The 21,727-nt window shown below is 42.6% G+C and overlaps 1 protein-coding gene across 1 annotated transcript in view; it reads left to right on the top strand.

The window, feature by feature from the left end:
- The window catches only part of otog (otogelin), a 168,188-nt gene that overhangs the window by 86,537 nt on the left and 59,924 nt on the right, over positions 1–21,727 (top strand). Inside the window, 5 exon segments of the mRNA XM_055154364.1 lie at positions 6,459–6,533; positions 11,577–11,620; positions 11,746–11,905; positions 21,131–21,173; positions 21,175–21,239. Of these exon segments, the coding sequence (XP_055010339.1) occupies positions 6,459–6,533; positions 11,577–11,620; positions 11,746–11,905; positions 21,131–21,173; positions 21,175–21,239 (387 nt within the window).

A 21,727-nucleotide genomic window follows, 5' to 3' on the forward strand; every position in this document is an offset into this window, starting at 1 on the left:
AAGTTTGGCCTGGAGGAGCCACAGTGATTATTGACCAAACTGTTCACCAAACCTGTTCTTTCTGACATTGGTAGTTGTGGGTCCCGCGTGTTTGGGCGGGTCGGGTAACTCAATAAGAAGAGGTGAAGCGGGTGAGGGTGAGTCGGGTCCCATCATTGCCTCACCTAAAGTATGTTCTGTAGCTCTGATTAACAAACGAGGGCACAGGACTTTTGTATTTACATGTTTTACCTGCACAAAGAGGACACCTTTAGTCTTATGCGATTGGCTAGAGCAATTGCATATTTATTTTAACATTTTAACAAATATAACATTTTGACATCTGATTTTGAACTTTGTCTGCACTTTGTCTGGTTTTGTCCTGGGTTAGACTTAGGGCTGTCGCAATAACTGCAAAAACCCGACCCAGAATCCTGCACGGGTCCCTTTTTAGAGACCTGCACCCACTAACATTCCACCCGTTACCGCCCGTGCCCCTGATAACCCAGGACTAACCCAGGACTAACCCAGAACTAACCCAGAACTAACCCAGGAACTAACCCAGGACTAACAAAGGACTAACCCAGGACTAACCCAGGACTAATCCAGGACTAATCCAGGACTAATCCAGGACTAACCCAGGACTAACCCAGGACTAACCCAGGACTAACAAAGGACTAACCCAGGACTAACCTAACCAGGACTAACAAAGGACTAACCCAGGACTAACCCAGGACTAACCCAGGACTAACCCAGGACTAACCCAGGACTAACCCAGAACTAACCCAGGACTAACCCAGGACTAACCAGAACTAACCCAGAACTAAACTAACCCAGGACTAACCCAGGACTAACCCAGAACTAACCCAGAGGACTAACCCAGAAACTAACCCAGGACTAACCCAGGAACTAACCCAGGACTAACCAGGACTAACAAAGGACTAACCCAGGACTAACCAAAGGACTAACCAGGACTAACCCAGGACTAACCAGGACTAACCCTAACTACCCAGGACTAACCCAGGAACTAACCCAGGACTAACCCAGAACTAACCCAGGACTAATCCAGGACTAACCCAGGACTAACCCAGAACTAACCCAGGACTAACCCAGGACTAACCCAGGACTAACCCAGGACTAACCCAGGACTAACCCAGGACTAACAAAGGACTAACAAAGGACTAACCCAGAACTAACCCAGAACTAACCCAGACTAACCCAGACTAACCCAGAACTAACCCAGGACTAACCCAGGACTAACCCAGGACTAACCCAGGACTAACCCAGGACTAACCCAGGACTAACCCAGAACTAACCCAGGACTAACCCAGACTAACTAACCCAGAACTAACCCAGGACTAACCCAGGACTAACCCAGGACTAACCCAGGACTAACCCAGAACTAACCCAGAACTAACCCAGAACTAACCCAGGACTAACCCAGGAACTAACCAGGAAGGACTAACCCAGGACTAACCCAGGACTAATCCAGGACTAACAAAGGACTAACCCAGGACTAACAAAGGACTAACCCAGAACTAACCCAGGACTAACCAGACCCAGACTAACTAACCCAGAACTAACCCAGGACTAACCCAGGACTAACCAGGACTAACTAAAGGACTAACCCAGAACTAACCCAGGACTAACCCAGAACTAACCCAGGACTAACAACCCAGGACTAACCCAGGACTAACCCAGGACTAACCCAGACTAACCCATAACTAACCCAGGACTAAACCCAGGACTAACCAGGACTAACTAACCAGGACTAACCCAGGACTAACCCAGGACTAACCCAGGACTAAGGTGTGCTCGTGTAGACAGTCGGGTGACCGCAGTCAGAGCTCCACATGCACAGAGTGAAGTGCGGACGTCCCCCGATCGTGCTTTGCGGACACCTGCTCTGCGTGCTCGTGCTCGGGGTTCTCTCTCTCTGAAGTCCGCGGAGCAGGACTCTGACCCGACCTGGAGCAGGACTCTGACCCGACCTGGAGCAGGACTCTGACCCGACCTGGAGCAGGACTCTGACCCGAGCTGCCACAGTGAGAGCTTTAGAGACGCAGCTGCACTTGTTCTAAAGCCAAATGTTTCTCCTCCCACGTTACACACACAATAGGCGAGTTTCAGCTGACGTCATTGTTATTAAAAGTCCGCGTTGCTGCTGGGAAATATTTTGGTCGGAGGCAAGAAACACGGTAGCGTCAAACACAGTGCGTAACCTCGCGTATTTCTCCCCGATAATGGTAAATTCCTGCTGCATTATCGGACGCACAAATAGAAAGCACGGAAGAAGGAAAATGTCTTTTTCGTATTCCGAGTGAAAAGAACCGCTAACGGTGAATTAAACGACTTTCAAACATTCGCAGAGCAAACGTAGAAGATCCTAACAAACCGTGGACTCCAACAAGTTCAACAACACATCCAGACTCTTGGAGGTTTTCATCTTTTCTGCTGTGAATGGCCCAGGAGTTTCCACCAAGTCATTGTGGATGTCGCCCAAGTGAATATTTGTCCAGGTAGTTGGAGATTCTGACCAGAAATTTGGTTTGGTCCAGGCTCTGTCGGGGTTGAAAAGGGTGATTTGTCGTCCGTCGATGCTTTATGACCAATTTCTGGTCAAATGGTCTTGGGTCCTCTGCCGTTAGAGTGGATAAATAACCGGGATCAATACCCTTTACGTGCTTTCTCGCTCCGTCCGTCATGTTGAATTAGTGTTTATTGCCACCGACCAAAATAACTCCCAGCATGAAACGCGCGCTTTTGTCAACAATGAAACTCCCCTATACCCACGCGACAACCGAGGTACAAGTGCATCTGCAACAAGCGCATCATCAGAGAGTTTTCAGTGTCGCTGGAAATATTATAACTCCAGGAGATGGAGGGTGGGGAGGGGTGCAGTATCCAGTGTTGGGAAGTTTACTTTTAAAATGTTTTCCCCTACACATTACAGATTACATACCCCAAAATGTAGTTTGTAACGTAATCCATTAAATTACTTAAAGTGAGTAATGTAATCTGAATACTTTGGATTACTTGATATTGTCATCTTTTTTAAAACAACATGAATGTAACAACCACATCCTGAAAATTCATGTTTGTTCTCTTCAAATTCTCTGTTGAGCCCAAGTCTCCATGAATAAGCAACTGTTTGTTGTAGAGAAACAAAGACGAGGAAATCTTAACATAAGATGTTTTGTTTTGTTTGCTAAAAGAAAATAAAAAGTCCAGTCTTTACTTAAGCATATAAACAATATTATTGATAGAGAAATTATTTTTATATGAGATCACTGCTGCCTTCAGTTATGTTCACTCTACTGTTAGTGTCATATTGTTTAGACCTTTTTAGTCCTGATTTAGACCTGGTTTTAGTCCTAGTTTTAGTCCTAGTTTAGTCTTAGTTTAGTCCTGCTTTTAGTCCTGGTTTAGTCCTGGTTTAGCCCAAAATGTGAAAACAGGAAAATACCGCCCTGTAATCCATTTATTTCAACAAAGTAACTGTAATCCAATTACCACTCATTGAAACAGTAACTGTAACTAAATACAGTTACTCATAATTTGTACTCTGATTACGTAATCCCGGTACATGTAATCTGTTACTCCCCAACACTGGCGGTGTCACCTCATACTGCGCTGTTGAGCCGCTATACTGCACCACAGGAGAAATTCTCTAACCGTGACAGCCTTAGTTAGACCTGCTTTAGTCCTGGGTTAGACCTGCTTTAGTCCTGGGTTAGACCTGCTTTAGTCCTGGGTTAGACCTGCTTTAGTCCTGGGTTAGACCTGCTTTAGTCCTGGGTTAGACCTGCTTTAGTCCTGGGTTAGACCTGCTTTAGTCCTGGGTTAGACCTGCTTTAGTCCTGGGTTAGACCTGCTTTAGTCCTGGTTTAGACCTGCTTTAGTCCTGGGTTAGACCTGCTTTAGTCCTGGGTTAGACCTGCTTTAGTCCTGGTTAGACCTGCTTTAGTCCTGGGTTAGACCTGCTTTAGTCCTGGTTTAGACCTGCTTTAGTCCTGGGTTAGACCTGCTTTAGTCCTGGTTAGACCTGCTTTAGTCCTGGTTAGACCTGCTTTAGTCCTGGGTTAGACCTGGTTTAGTCCTGGGTTAGACCTGCTTTAGTTTAGTCCTGGTTTAGACCTGCTTTTAGTCCTGGGTTAGACCTGCTTTTAGTCCTGGTTTTAGACCTGCTTTAGTCCTGGGTTAGACCTGCTTTAGTCCTGGTTTAGACCTGCTTTAGTCCTGGGTTAGACCTGCTTTAGTCCTGGGTTAGACCTGCTTTAGTCCTGGGTTAGACCTGCTTTAGTCCTGGGTTAGACCTGCTTTAGTCCTGGGTTAGACCTGCTTTAGTCCTGGGTTAGACCTGCTTTAGTCCTGGGTTAGACCTGCTTTAGTCCTGGTTTAGACCTGCTTTAGTCCTGGTTTAGACCTGCTTTAGTCCTGGGTTAGACCTGCTTTAGTCCTGGTTTAGACCTGCTTTAGTCCTGGGTTAGACCTGCTTTAGTCCTGGGTTAGACCTGCTTTAGTCCTGGGTTAGACCTGCTTTAGTCCTGGGTTAGACCTGCTTTAGTCCTGGGTTAGACCTGCTTTAGTCCTGGGTTAGACCTGCTTTAGTCCTGGGTTAGACCTGCTTTAGTCCTGGGTTAGACCTGCTTTAGTCCTGGGTTAGACCTGGTTTAGTCCTGGGTTACACTCGTACACTTGTTCTGATGCAGCTCAAGTTCATTTGTGTCCTGTCAATGGGACTTTTTTAGTATCGATACCCGCTCTAGTTTCGATACTTGTTGTATGATCTGATTTTCGATACTTTCGTCGTCCGTTCTCCCCCTGCAGGCCGTCAGAGGTGGTGCAGCAGGGTGAGCAGGTGTGTTGGCTCCGTCTGTGGGCTCAGCTCCAGTTCAGCTCCTCTCTGAGTGATCGTGCTCTGAGTAAACGGGAGGATCAGGCTTTTAAAGCGTATTTTCTGCCCCGTGGAGCGTCCTAAATGTCCCCCTCTCTCACGGCGTGCTCCGGTTACCTGCAGGAATCCACCATCACGGCCTTTTTATTCTGCGCCAGAGAAACTCGAGCGGCGGGCTGCAGAATGTGTGGCCAAAACGGAGCGCAGTCCCGACACCTCTGAGTCTGAGTGTCACCGAGCTGTCTCAAATAAAAGATGACGGTTAAGATAATGGATTAAACCTCTTAGAAATAATGCATTAACTTAGTGAGCGGTGAGTGAGTCAGAGTTATACTATTTGGAATCTTGATCTGACCCTGTTACGATGTTCCCGTCTGGAGAGTTCAGGTGAGAGCCGTATCGAAAAATAAGTAACGCAATTGTTTTTGGAGATATGCAAAATCAGAATTGAGTATAATCTATTTAAAAATCATTTAAAATTTCATTAAGTTATGTTCTGTTAATCACTCGTGTGGTGAGCTCTCTGCGCTTGACTCGTCTTTAAAGGTTGCATAGAGGATTTTCTAAGGAAAGAGAAATACAGCGACAGTCCTTTTTCAGATGTTGTTCATGCATGACACCACAGCTCCCTCAGTAGAAACACTTCCTCCCGCCTCCTTACGCTAGAAATCATGTTTGTTTACAGCCGGTGCGTGTTCAGAATTACTGTTGAAGTGACCTGTCTAAAAATAATTTAGCGACCGACGCGACAGTTTTTAGATCCTTCGTCTGCTTCAGTCGCGCCATCGCTGTAAGAGATCTCCAAGAACCACCTCAGTTTGTCTCCGCTCCTTTTCCCCTTCTCTTCTTCTTTCCGCGACCTCAAAAACGGACTTTCTTTAGCGTCGAACTGGTCGTGGATTCTTGTCCGTCATCGCGACAAACTTTGTGCGAACTGAGAAGACGCTACAGTTTGAAAAAGCCTCTAAGAACCGCCGCATAAACCGCGTAATCCCCACGCGCTGGTGAGTCAGTTACTCTAGAAACATAGGGAGTTTGATTGACAACCTAACAGCCAATAGAAAATGAGGTAGCCTGGTTATCTATTGGCTGATGTTTATCTGGCCTCACTACATTTCACAGTTGATAGATTTTCATTCTCTTTTTTTTTTTGGTCATCATAATTACAAGGCTGCTGCGTCTATGTAATGGTATTTTAAAGTTTTATTGACAATTTGAAACAAAAAAAAATCTTCCATACAACCTTTAAGTGTCTCTGGGTTAAACCTGTCAGGAGCAGTGGGACCAGCTCCAGATCTTGAGCTGGTCTTGGTCAGGACTGGAGCATTTGACCTGTTTTGCTTGTGTTATGAAGATAGAAACTTAAAGAGGAAACTAGGGCTGTCGCAATAACCGCAAAAATTAATCATCGGGGTACTAAGAGGCCACCGCGATCACCGCACGTGACCAACCTCACCCAACCCAGAACCTAGAGTCCCGCACGGGTCCATTTTTGGAGACCCGCACCCGCCCGGGTCCATGAACATTCCACCCTTTGCCTTGTTCTCTAATAACCGTGTGTGTGTGTTTTTGTTGTTTTCAGGAGCGAGTGTCCGTGCAGTTTTCTGGGCGCAGATTATGAACCTGGAGACATGATCATGACTTCAGCAGGTGTTCAGTAAGACTTCACTGTGCCCAGTCCACTCAAACACCCACAACTACAAACTACAGAGTCAAACTACAGACTCAAACTACAGACTCAAACACTCACAACTACAAACTACAAACTCAAACTACAGACTCAAACTACAGACTCAAACACTCACAACTACAAACTACAGACTCAAACTACAGACTCAAACTACAGACTCAAACTACAGACTCAAACTACAGACTCACACTCACAACTACAAACTACAAAACTCAAACTACAGACTCAACTACAGACTCAAACTACAGACTCAAACAGACTCAAACACTCACAACTACAAACTACAAACTCAAACTACAGACTCAAACTACAGAGTCAAACTACAGACTCAAACTACAGACTCAAACTACAGAGTCAAACTACAGAGTCAAACTACAGACTCAAACACTCACAACTACAAACTACAGACTCAAACTACAGACTCAAACACTCACAACTACAAACTACAAACTACAGACTCAAACACTCACAACTACAAACTACAAACTCAAACTACAGACTCAAACACTCACAACTACAAACTACAAACTCAAACTACAGAGTCAAACTACAGACTCAAACACTCACAACTACAAACTACAGACTCAAACTACAGACTCAAACTACAGACTCAAACTACAGACTCAAACACTCACAACTACAAACTACAAAAACTCAAACTAACAGAGTCAAACTACAGACTCAAACACTCACAACTACAAAACTACAAACTCAAACTACAGTCAAACTACAGACTCAACACTACAAACTACACTACAGAGTCAAACTACAGACTCAAACACTCACAACTACAAAACTACAGACTCAAACTACAGACTCAAACTACAGACTCAAACTACAGACTCAAACTACAGACTCAAACACTCACAACTACAAACTACAAACTCAAACTACAGACTCAAACTACAGACTCAAACACTCACAACTACAAACTACAGAGTCAAACTACAGACTCAAACTACAGACTCAAACTACAGACTCAAACTACTACAGACTCAAACACTCACAACTACAAACTACAGGAGTCAAACAGAGTCAAAACTACAGACTCAAACACTCACAACTACAAACTACAGAGTCAAACTACAGTCAAACTACAGATCACTACAGACTCAAACACTCACAACTACAGACTCACTCAAACACTACAGACTCAAACTACAGAGTCAAACTACAGACTCAAACACTCACAACTACAAACTACAAACTCAAATACACTCAAACACAGACTCAAACTACAAACTCACAGACTCAAACTACAGTCAAACTACACTACAGAACTCACTCAAAAACTACAGACTCAAACACTCACAACTACAAACTACAAACTCAAACTACAGAGTCAAACTACAGACTCAAACTACAGATCAAAACTACAGAGTCAAACTACAGAGTCAAACTACAGACTCAAACACTCACAACTACAAACTACAAACTCAAACTACAGACTCAAACACTCACAACTACAAACTACAGACTCAAACTACAGACTCACACTCACAACTACAAACAAACTCAAACTACAGAGTCAAACTCAATCAAACTACAAACTTAAACTACAGAGTCAAACTACAGACTCAAAGTACAGACTCAAACACAAACTACAAACTACAAACTCAAACTACAGACTCAAACTACAGACTCAAACTACAGACTCAAACACCCACAACTACAAACTCAAACTACAGAGTCAAACTACAGACTCAAACTACAGACTCAGACACTCACAACTACAAACTACAAACTCAAACTACAGACTCAAACACTCACAACTACAAACTACAGACTCAAACACTCACAACATACAAAAAACTACAACTCAAACTACAACTACAAACTACAGACTCACAGTCAAACTACAGACTCAAACTACACTCAACCCCACAACTACAAACTTAAACTACAGAGTCAAACTACAGACAAACTAAGACTCAAAAACACTCAAACTACAAACTCAAACTACAGACTCAAACTACACTACAAACTACAAACTCAAACTACAGAGTCAAACTACAAACTACAAAATACAGACAAACTACAGACTCAAACTACAGACTCAAACACTACAACTACACACTCACAGACTAAACTCAATACAAACTGAGTCAAACTACAGACTCACACTCACACTCAAAACTACAAACTAGACTCAAACTACAGACTCAAACTACAACTACAAACTACAAACTCAAACTACAGACTCAAACTCACAACTACAAACTACAGACTCAAACTCACAGACTAAACTACAAACTCAAACTACAGAGTCAAACTACAGACTCAAACTACAGACTCAAACTACACTACACTACAAACTCAAACTACAGACTCAAACACCACAACTACAAACTACAGACTCAAACACTCACAACTACAAACTACAAACTCAAACTACAGACTCAAACACTCACAACTACAAACTACAAACTCAAACTACAGACTCAAACACTCACAACTACAAACTACAGACTCAAACTACAGACTCAAACACTCACAACTACAATCTACAAACTCAAACTACAGAGTCAAACTACAGAGTCAAACTACAGACTCAAACTACAGAGTCAAACTACAGACTCAAACTACAGACTCAAACAACTACAAAACTACAACTCAAAACTTACAGACTCAAACTACAGACTCAAACACTCACAACTACAAACTACAAACTCACTACAGACTCAAACTCACAACTACAAACTCAAACTACAGAGTCAAACTACAGACTCAAACTACAGACTCAAACTAATCACAAATCAAAACTACAACTACAGACTCAAACTACAGTCAAACTACAGAGTCAAACTACAACTCACTACAGACTCAAACTTCACAACTACAAACTCAAACTAAACTATCAACTACAGACTCAAACTACAAACTCAAACTACAGAGTCAAACTACAGACTCAAACTACAGACTCAAACTACAGAGTCAAACTACAGACTCAAACTAAACAGAGTCAAACTAGTCAAACTACAGACTCAAACTACAGAGTCAAACTCACAGACTAAACACTCAACTACAGACTCAACTCAAACTACAGACTCAAATACAGTCAAACTACAGAACTCAAACTACAGACTCAAACTACAGACTAAACACTCACAACTACAAACTCAAACTACAGAGTCAAACTACAGAGTCAAACTACAGACTCAAACTACAAACTCAAACTACAGACTCAAACTACAGACTCAAACTACATAACAAATAACAGCTGTAACAAATAGGAACTTTTATTTGAGTGCACAAATTTAGTGGGTCTTTGGATTTACAAACATAACAAATCATGACTTTTGCATTTTGTTTATTAAGAAAAGTAGAAAACATAATTAAATGATTAAGAAGTTTATCTTGCATTTTATATCTCTTAAAATGCATCATTTCTAAAGCCTGTGTGATAATTATGGATGTAAAAATATCCAAATCTCTCTGTACGAATATTTTCATGATGTACGTCTCACGGTTTGATATTTAGTGCAATATTTTGTGGAGGCAAACAAAACTGTTAATATGATACTTTTTCCTCTTAAAATGCCTTGACAAGACTTAATCCAAAATAACAAAGATTTAAAAGAGTTTAGAACTGTTATTTCTTCATGTAGTTTACACTGAACGAGAGCAAAGGTGTAGTTCCCTGTTTTTTATCTGTTGCTGCACCATAACTCTTCATTTAAACAAAGAGACTTGTGATTCAATATATTGTGATGATCCATAATATTATTGTGAGACTTTTGACCAGTGGGAGAAACATAACTACGTTTTTGGGTAAAAACAATGTAACGCCCTACGAAACATAGTTCCTTTTTCAATTTGGCCCAACAGTAAAAAGTTACTTTCCACATTGAGGGTAACTAAATAAAGTAAGGGATTACTCTTTAAAGAAGTAAGAGTGACAAGCCAACATTACTTTTTAAAAGTAACTTCACCAACACTGTAACTTCTTAGGTTCTTTTTAAAGACAATGCAGTAAAGTGTGTTTACCTTGTTGACATGTTTCGGCTGCTGCTGCATCTTCAGAACTGTCACCGGTGTTGGTGGTGACGTGTCGTATATCAGCTGTTGTTGCTTCCTGTGGGCGTGGTCAGACCTGATGGACCTGCAGGTGGCTCAGACTGACCACGCCTCCCGTCGCCCGGTGTCTCTGGAGGAGGGTGTCCCAGGTGTGTGAAAGGAGGAACGCTCCGTCATCACGGTTAATGCTGTCCGTGCCTCGTTTCCTGATTTCACCGTCCTCCTTGATCCAGCGTTTGAACTTGTTGTTTTCTGATCCAATGACCCGAGCCCCGACCCGATCCATAATGTGGTTGTTCCTTTTACAGTGTCTGATATGGCGGATTTTAGGTTTTCCTGTTCTGCTTTGTCTTTTTGTGTTCTGGTGAGTCTCCCTGACGTTTCCTGTGAAATGCCCGGCCTGTTTCCCCTATGTGTGATACAAAACTCCGCCAACAGCTCGTACACCCCAAGGACAAAATCCCACAAGAACAAAAATGCAACACCATCTACGAAATTCAATGCAAATCATGCAATAAATCACACATAGGGGAAACAGGCCGGAGCATTTCACATCCGAAAAAAGGAACACCAAAAGGAATGCGAGAAGGAAACGTCATCCTAATCCGACACAAAAAGAACAACCACATTATGGAATCGGGTATTGGATCAAAAACAACAAGTTCAAACGCTGGATCAAGGAGGAACAGGTCACACACCTGGGACACCCTCCTCCAGAGACACCGGCGACGGGAGGCGTGGTCAGTCTGAGCCATTCCATCACTGCATATGATCTTTAAAAAGAACCCAAGAAGTTAAAGTACATAAGACAAAATGAACATCTTTTGCTTCACCAACACTGCTTTTGATGATCCGATCATGATATTTTAGTTATTGTTAAGTCCCTGTGTATATACAATTTCAGTTTATTTTTGTACAGCACTCGTGTTAAAAACAGTGTTATAGATTGGATTTGTAAAACGTGAAAATAGAACATATGTTTGATCTGTGCAGGTTGTGTGTGGACGGGAAACTGGTCTCTCAAAGTCCAGCGAGTGGTGAGTTTAACCCAGACTGGACTGTTACATTTTTGACCCATTTAATCATTTATATAAAAATCACTCCAAGTTAAATGTCTCTTTCTCCTTAAACCCTCTCTCTTCTTCCTCCTCTTCCTCCGCAGACGGCTTGTGTCCCGTGGGTCAGATCTACCTGAACTGTTCCGACGCAGGAGTGATGTCACAGAGGGGCGTGGCCTGTGAGCGCACCTGTGAGTCGTACCTGCTGAACCTCACCTGCTCCTCCCACGAGCCCTGTGTGTCCGGCTGCATCTGCCCCCCCGGGTCAGTCCTCCCCCCCCCTCCCCCAACCATACACACCGACACAAATTTAGTTAAAGGTTGTATGGAGGATTTTTTTTTTGTTTCAAATTGTCAATGATAGATTATAGATGCAGTCGCCTTGTAATTATGATGACCAAAAAAAAGAGAATAAAAACTCATCAACTCTGGACGTGGTGGGGCTAAACATTTGCCAATAGATAACGACACTGCCTCGTTATCTGTGAGCTGACAGGCTGTCAATCAAACTCCCTACGTTTCTAGTGTAACTGACTTGCCTGCGCCGCCGGTGACGTGGTTTACGTACGACTGTCACGCAGTCCACAGACGCAAGACGCACAGACGCTGTTTACTCCACCAACGCAACAGTTCTTAGCGGCTTTTTTTGACCTATATCTTCCTCGCAGTTCGCACAAAGTTTGTTGCAATGGCGACAAGAATCCAGGAGCAGTTCGCCGCAAAAGAAAGTCCGTTTTTGAGGTCGCTGAAAGAAGAAGACAAGGGGAAAAGCAGCGAAGCCAAACTAAGGTGATTCTTGAAGATTCATTCCAGCGATGGCGCGACTGAAGCAGACGAAGGGTCTAAAGACTGAACCACTGGTCCACAAATTACTCCTGGACAGGAAACTTCTGCTTATTATGAAAACGTACTTTATTTCCAAGAGCGACACAAACGTTTTTCAGGACACGAAAGCGATATCCTATGTCTGAAAACGTAATTTTCAAGGCAAAGAAAGAGTCCGCTTGCTGCTGCGTGTTGTAGTTAGTTCATTCGCACTGAATCTCCGCGCACCTTCTCTGCACCCCTTTCCTGCTCCTGTCCCCTCGCTGCTCGATCCGCTCTTCCCCCTGCTCCTCACTTCTCCGGGCACTGAATCTCCGCGCACCGCCCCTCCCTCTCCTCTCCTCTCTCCTCTCTCTCTCTCTCTCTCTCGCTCCTCCTCACTTCTCCGTCTTGTCTAACCAACACTGTAGTTAGTTGTTTACAAGTCATGTGCAGTTCACCGGCTGTAAACAAACCTGTTTGTGGCGTAAGGAGGAGGAGGGAGGAGGTGTTTCTACGTAGGAGCTGTAGGGGAGGGGGGGTGGTTTCACACATGCGCAACATTTGAAAAAGGACAAACTGTCGCTGGATTTCTCGTTCCTTGGAAAATCCTCTATACAACCTTTAAATAAAACAAAAGTAACATGGTAGTGCGTTACAGAACTTTAAAACCCGCCTGTTTCAGTGACTATTTGCGGACACCTGACCCAGTGTAGAACTCTGCTGTCGGTCTGTCCCAGGGCAGCTGTGGCTATGATCATAGTTTACCACCATTGAGTGTGGAGTGAATGAATAATGATCTGTAAAGCGTCTTTGAGTGTCCAGAAAAGCGCTTTATTAAACTGATGCATTATTATCATGACAATTGGGCTGAAATGATCCAAATGAAGGTGTGTGGAGCTAAAAAACACGGTGGAGAGCTTTGTTTGTTACTACATGCAGTGTTGGGAAGGTGACTTTTAAAATGTAATTCCCCTACAGATTACAGATTACAGATGTAGTTTGTAACATAATCCATTAAATTACTTAAGGGGTGTAATAGTAATCTGAATACTTTGGATTACTTTGATTTGCTGTAGAGAAACAAAGACGAGGAAATCTTCACATAAGAAATGTTTTGTCTGATAAAAGACAAAAAAAAAAGCCCAGACTTTACTGAACCAGATTAAAAATATTATCGATAGAAGAAGAGGAAACACGTCCACGCAGCATTTAGTCCTGTTAAATCCTGTTTTAGACCTGGTTTAGACCTGGTTTAGACCTGGTTTAGACCTGGTTTAGACCTGATTTAGACCTGGTTTAGACCTGACCTGTTTTACCTGGTTTAGACCTGGTTTAGACCTGGTTTTAGACCTGGTTTAGTCCTGGTTTAGACCTGGTTTTAGACCTGGTTTAGACCTGGTTTAGACCTGGTTTAGTCCTGGTTTAGACCTGGTTTAGACCTGGTTTTAGACCTGGTTTAGTCCTGGTTTAGACCTGGTTTAGACCTGGTTTTAGTCCTGGTTTTAGACCTGGTTTAGACCTGGTTTTAGTCCTGGTTTAGTCCTGGTTTTAGTCCTGGTTTAGACCTGGTTTAGTCCTGGTTTAGTCCTGGTTTAGACCTGGTTTAGACCTGGTTTTAGTCCTGGTTTTAGTCCTGGTTTAGACCTGGTTTAGACCTGGTTTTAGACCTGGTTTTAGTCCTGGTTTAGACCTGGTTTTAGACCTGGTTTTAGTCCTGGTTTTAGTCCTGGTTTTAGTCCTGGTTTAGACCTGGTTTAGACCTGGTTTAGTCCTGGTTTAGTCCTGGTTTTAGACCTGGTTTAGACCTGGTTTTAGTCCTGGTTTTAGTCCTGGTTTAGACCTGGTTTAGACCTGGTTTAGACCTGGTTTTAGTCCTGGTTTTAGTCCTGGTTTAGACCTGGTTTTAGACCTGGTTTTAGTCCTGGTTTTAGACCTGGTTTTAGACCTGGTTTTAGACCTGGTTTTAGTCCTGGTTTTAGTCCTGGTTTAGACCTGGTTTAGTGTCCGGCAATGAGTGGAATTACGGGGGGGAAAAAAAAGGGGGGGGGGGCTATAGAATAAAATGTACAAACAGGAAAATCCCGCCGTGTAATCCACTTATTTTTACAAAGTAACTGTAATCCAATTACCACTCACTGAAACAGTAACTGTAACTAAATACAGTTACTCATAATTTGTACTCTGATTACTTAACTCCGGTACATGTAATCTGTTACTCCCCAACACTGACTATATGACATCACAAGTTGGAATAAAGTGTTCTCCGTTTAAGAGAAGAAATCTGCAGGTTTGTGTGTTAAAACGTGTGAATGAAACAAAACACAACTCCAGGTCTGTTTGTGACGAGGAAACATTACAACATTAGAACATAGATCAGAAAATAGTTTAATATTGACCCTTTAACTCTTTCCCCCTTTGGTCACCGACTAGGAACAACCCACACATGTTTTACTAGGACATAAAAGAAAACAGACTTCCACGAGTGATTATAAATGATTTTCACACTCACGAACTTTACTGAAACAGACATATTTGTATCTCTGGAAACTTTAGACTCTGAACTCTTCATTTCTGGATGTTTAAATGTGATTCAACTCATTTACAGGTTTATAACAGCTCACTGAAAATGAGAGTTTACCTGCTCAGGTGCAAAAAACAAAAAACTACATTCAGCATCTGATATTTGCATGTTCTGAGCACTGTATTCTTAAAAAAAAAATTTAAATATATTTGTCAAAGGGTTTAAACTAGGGACGGGCATTCGATGAAATTTTCTTAATCGATCGTGGGAAGAATTAACGATCGATTATCGATTAATCATTAACGTTTTTATATTAAAATGATCATCATTATTATTACTATCTGCACTAATCTGCATAAATAAATTCAACTTTACGACATATAAACATAACGACTCTAGATCCACATCAGCTGTTTGACATTATAATGTGTTTAATTCAGTTTTGTTCAAATCTCACAGAAACTAAAACTTAAAACCACATCACTAATTTACATAAACTAAGTGAAGATAAAACTCCAGCTCTTGTGTCGCTGATGTGGTTCAACTTGTGTTGGATTAAAAGACATGACTCAGGTGAATACAGGTCAGTGTGACCAGATTTGTGTTTGTCAAAACCAGGACAGCGTACGGGGGGAGGGGGGCGGGGCCTCGTCATCCACATTGAGCGACTCTCACCTGGAAAAACTTTTTCCCACTGGACACAGAAACATATGTGCTGCTTTATCCACTGTGCACATGGACTCACACTTGTCCCAACGCAACGGAAAGTGTGGAATTTCTTCTACAAATCCTGGTTAAATCCACATTTGTGCTTCGGTTCGTTACAGACTGACCCACTGTTTGTGTCTCGCTCCTTCTGATGCAGAGACACATGTACACACCTGTTTGGTCACGATACACACAACAACATACATTCAGTTTGTCGATTAAAATTAACGTAATCGATGAAATTCTTAATGATCAATTATCGATTAATCGATTAATCATGCCCATCCCTAGTTTAAACAGATTTCATATCACCAGAAACAGTTTAAAAATCAAAGTTATCCATATCCGCTCCTCATTTCCGGAAGCTACAATCGTCACTACTTCGATTAACTTCGTAAAAAATTGCCGAAAACACATCCTTGAATCCCATTGGTCAGTCTAGTGTGAGTTATAGTGGCCCCCGCCTATCGCAGCCTCTGTTTACATGTGAAACACCATAACCGTTTCTAATGATCATCAAAAATCCATGTATCATTTTCATTTTTTTGTTTTGAAAAAAAACGGATAACGTTTTTTTCAGTTTTCGATTTTGTGTTTAAATGAAGAATGGAAAAAACGGATAACGGCTTTCCCGTTTATGTGACTTCAGTGACTGCGATGCTGGAACTTTTGCACCGTACGGACTGAATCAGGAGACCAGACCGTGAGACCTGAGACCAGACCGGGATGAGTCTCAGTAGCGCTCTGGTCCCGGTCTGGTCCCGGACCTGGTCATCTGAACCAAAAGCTCTTAGTTCGGTTCGAAAGCTCGGAGTCCGGTAAAGTCAGTCCTCTGGTCTCAAGTCTTTCAGTTTTTCAGCTCGGCACAGTGGAACATTGTTGTCATTTATCAGAACAGAATCTGTTTTTCAGAATGTGTGTGTGTGTGTGACCCGGTGGATTCTTCTGTCAGCGCCGGGCTCATTACTCTGTGTGTGAGCGTTTTATCTGAAAAACCATCTCTGCCTCATAAAGCTCCAGCAGATGTTCTGTGCCGCCGTTACTCTGCACTTTATTATTGTGAGAGTCTGTGGAGTCGCTCCGTCGTCCAGGTAGAGGCCACTGCAAAAGAGAATCACGTCTGACTGACTGGACAAAAGTCTCGCCGCTGATCCGAGAGACGTCTTCATGTCTGACAGGAAACTGGTCACATGACTCAGGGACTGTGGGGAAGGTCACGGACTAAACTAATAACAAACACGTCTCACTGTAAACAAACGAGTGAGTTAGTTTCAGTGTAGTTGGCTCCTCCCTTCAGAGTCCGGATTTAGGTCTGGTTTAGACCTGGTTTAGAGCTGGTTTAGTCTTGACTTTGACTTTATGTAGTCCTGGTTGAGACCTGAAAGACACCTGGTTAAGACTTGGTTCAGTCCAGGTTTAGACCTGTTTTAGACTTGATTGAGACCTGGCTTAGACCTGGTTTAATCCTGATTTACTCCTGGTTTAGTCTTGACTTTGACTTTATGTAGTCCTGCTTGAAACTTGAAAGACACTTGGTTAAAACTTGGTTTAATCTGGGTTCATTCCTGGTTCAGTCCTCATTTAGACCTGGTTTAGACCTGGTTTAATCCTGATTTACTCCTGGTTTAGTCTTGACTTTGGCTTTATGTAGTCCTGGTTGAGACCTGAAAGACAGCCACTTAAGACTTGGTTTAGTCTGGGTTCAGTCCTGTTTTAGACCTGGTTTAGACTTGGGTTAGTCCTGACTGAGTCCTAATTTTGTCCTGATTTACTTCTGGTTTAGTCTTGACTTTGACTTTATGTAGTCCTGGTTGAAACATGAAAGACACCTGGTTAAGACCTGGTTTAGTCCTGATTCAGTCCTGTTTCCAACCTGGTTTAGAGCTGTTTTAGACCTGGTTTAGTCCTGATTTACTCCAGATTTACTCCTGGTTTAGTCTTGACTTTGATTTTATTTTGATATTTATAAGTTGAGACTTGAAAGACACTTGGTTAAACCTTGGTTTAGTCCTGGTTTAGACCTGGTTTAGACCTGGTTTAGACCTAGTTTATTCCTGATTTTGTCCTTATTTAGTCCTGGTTTAATCTTGGTTTAGTCTTGTGTCTGACTTTATGTAGTCCTGGTTGAAACTTGAAAGACACCTGGTTTAGACTTGGTTTTGTCCAGGTTCAATCCTGGTTCAGTCCTGGTTTAGTCCTGGTTTAGTCCTGGTTTAGTCTGGTTTAGACCTGGTTTAGACTGGTTTAGACCTGGTTTAGACCTGATAGTCCTGATTTACTTCTGGTTTAGTCTTGACTTTGACTTTATGTAGCCCTGGTTGAGACCTGCTTTAGACCTGGTTTAGAACTAGGTTAGACTTGTTTTAGATCCAGCTTAGACCTGATTTAATCCCTACTTTGACTTAACGTGGTCCTGGTTTAGACAATCTAGTATTCCCGGGACAATGATGTACAGAACCCTGTTAGAAGTGAAGAAGTTTCTTGGATGAGTGACAAAACATTTTCAGTCCAAAGATATTTCCATATCCAGTTGACAGAAGTAAATTCTCTTTTGCGATGTGAAGGTTCGTTCACACCAAAGCGTCAAAGCGTCCAGTTTCAATGTAAAGTCTATGTGGACGCGCGACTAGAGCGTCCTGCGTTTTTGCGGCGCGAATCTGGCGTCAGCGCGGCGCGTCTTCAGCGTTTTGGCGTCAGCGGCCAAGACGCGCGTCCAAGGCGTCAGCGTCAAGAAGTTGAAAATGCTGAACTTTTCGCGTCAGACGCGCCGCGTCAACCAATCAGGGACGAGTATCCAGAGACGCAGCGACGTTATTATCAGGAAGAAAGACCCGAGAACCAGAACGAGAACCACAAACATGAACGGAGAATAAATATATACACCACAATCACCGAGCCGATCGAGGACTACACCAGGAGGGACAGGACTACACCAGGACCGGACCAGGACCAAACCAGGACTAGACCGGGACTAAACAAGGACTAGACCGAGACTAACAGACTAGGACTAGACCGGGACTAGACCGTGATTAGACCAGGATATAGACCAGGGACTAGACCGGATTAGACCAGGACTATTAGACCGTAGACCAGGACTGATCCATTAGTTAGGGAGTATAAATATATATATACGCCCCAGTCGTCGACCCGATCTCCTCCGCTGATGTTTTATGTCATAAAAACACTAAAGTCTCTCAGTCTGGTCTGACATTGTTTCGGGAAAAGACCAGGACCGGGCTCTTGTTTCCAGGGCAACGGACGCGCGTCAAGTATTTTTGTCCCGTTCGTCCACGGCGTCAAAGACGCGCGTCGGGGGCGTCTGAACTCAAATGCAAAGGCTCCAAATAGAGGCGTCAAGGCGTTTTTTGACGCTTTGGTGTGAACGGCCCTTGAGAAGAAAAGTCACAATTTAAACCAAAATGAAATCAAATCCGTGGTTCAGTTTGATTCCCATTGTCTCACATTCCTGCGGCCGTGTTTTTGAGTCCGGAGCTGTAAGCGATCCACGGTTTGGCCGCGGCTCAAAGAGAGTTTATCTGACACGAGGTTATCTCCAAAACACAAAAGGATCTGAACACAATCTGAGCGCGTAATTACTGCACTTGTGTAACAACAACGCACAAAAGAACCTCCTCTGCTCCTCATCTGCTCCTCTGACCTTCTCCTCTGCATCTTCTTCTGGCTCTGTTCCTCTTTTAACTCGTCTAAATCAAACCACATCCAGCAGCTGCTCTCGTCGTTGTTCGGTACAAACGTTAAATCTTGTTGAAATCCTCAAATCAAACCTGACACTTTCTCGTCTGAGTCAAGCCCACACCTCTTCACCTCTGATTAAAACTGTTTTATTACACACAAACCTCTCGCTCCTTTTATGAGATCTGTCTGTAGTAAAACTTGACTTTTGTTTGTTCTTGGGCCAGTTTGATGTCAGAGTTTAATTAAAGGGCTCATATTAGGCTTTTTCCTGATCTACTGTATGTTCTAATGTCGTTTCTTCACGCGTTTAACACACAAACTCTGCAGATTTAGGTTGAGTTCTTCTCTCAGAGTGAAAAGCCTGTTCCACCTTGTGATGTCATGAGGTAATACAGGAAGTGCTCCACCGCATACACCTTTAGTGGAGTCATTTGGATGATTTCAGCCCTGGTATTGCTAATCTCGACTAAACTTTAAACTAAAGGTAAAAGGAGCTGTTAAATTGAAAAAAAAAACAACAGCTTCATGACATCACAAGGTGAAACAGAGCATTTGGAGCTTTGGACGTGTAGCCAGAGTAATAATAAAGAGTTATTCAAACATGTGTGAATGAAACAAAACACAGCTGCAGGTCTTCAGCAGCACATCCCTCTGTCACAGAGACTCTCATATTCCACTGAGTCATGTCCTTTAGTCCAACAGAAGCTGAACCACATCAGTGACACAAGGACAGAGCTTTTTATTTTATTTTTTATCAGCGCTTATAGTTTATGCAAATGAGTCATGTGGTTTAAGTTTAGTTTATGTAAAACATAAATAAATGTGTCAAAGCTGAATTAAACACATTATAATCTCAAACAGACTGATGTGGCTCTAGTGTTTATGGTTTATATGTTGTAAAGTTGAGTTTATTTATGCTAAAGGTTTTCATTTATAATCTCATGCAGAGTAGAACTTGTAAATGAGTATTTGGAAACTGGATCTGTGCACCTGAACCTACAAACTCCACTACGCTGTTATTTTATTGGTGCTGTGTGACCATATAAATAACAAATCAGCGAAGATGTGGGACAGCGCTGCTGAACTGCTGAAGGCAAGGCAAGTTTATTTGTACAGCACAATTCGTACAAGAAGTAATTCAAAGTGCTTTACAGAATAAGAAATACATTAAAATCATAATAAAAACTAATCAAAACATAAATAATCATGAAGATAAAAATTAAAAAAGAGAGACATAAATTGGAGAGAAGAGTGCGGAATGAAAACCTTTCAGTTATTTGCACAGTTAAACAGAAATGTTTAGAGTCTGGATTTAAACAGCGTCACAGAAGAGTCTGTCTCACATGTTCAGACTGTTCCAGGTTTTAGCTGCATGAACCTGAAACTCTGACTCCCCTTGTTTAGTCGTGACTCTGGGCACCAGCAGGAGGCCGGTCCCTGAGCTCCTCAGAGTGTGAGATGTTCATAGAACTGTATTTCCAAGCACGGATCTGAGGGTCCCGCCCACGGCCCAAAGAACCAGGGGACAGACAAAGTTCTGCTCAGCTGAGGAGTCGAGAAGAAACTGCAAGAACTCAATAACAGGAGCTACAGCCCTGAGTGCAACAACAAATGAATAGGCCTTTAAAGTGAAGAGTCAATTTAAAGTGAAGTCAAGTCAATTTTGCGTAATATAGGAACTTTAAACTGAATTGTTGGTCTCACCTGTCTCACCTGTCCTGTCTGTCCCCTGTCTGTCCCTGTCCTGTCTGTTGCAGGCTGCTGAAACATGGAGACGAGTGCTTTGAGCCTCAGGCCTGTCCCCTGCCTGTGGAAGGGAAAAGAGTATTTCCCCGGCGACCGCGTCTCCTCCCCGTGTCACCACTGGTAACAACCGACACACGTCACTACAGTAACAACAGTAACAACAGGCTGCCTTTAAAGAGACACCATGGAACTTTTCTGGTGTATATGTATTGATTTTTGTTTTGGCAGGAAGCATTACTACAGGTGTTCTATTGATACTTTTCAGTGACGTCTCGCTGGTGTAGAGTGACCAGACGTCCCTGTTTACCCAGGACAGTTCCAGTTTTGAGCCTGTGTCCACTGTCCCTGCAGATTTACTCAAAACCACAGATTTGTTCCAGTTTTATACAAGAAATGTCCCAGGTGTCCCCATTTTTGACCAATCTGATTCCTGCCAACAGTAAAGAGAGACATAAATTATCATTTGTTTAGGTAAAATACAAAAAATCTGCTTAAAAACGACCAAAACACAAAGAAAACGTGACTATACTGACTCATGTTCGTCATGAATGGTCTCTGCACAACAGTTTTTTTAAAAATTACGCTCTCGTTTCACAATTTTATTATTA

This window comes from Boleophthalmus pectinirostris, unplaced genomic scaffold, assembly GCF_026225935.1.
Source record: "Boleophthalmus pectinirostris isolate CB_2022bp ecotype Guang Dong unplaced genomic scaffold, ASM2622593v1 HiC_scaffold_19, whole genome shotgun sequence".
NCBI lineage: Eukaryota > Metazoa > Chordata > Actinopteri > Gobiiformes > Gobiidae > Boleophthalmus > Boleophthalmus pectinirostris.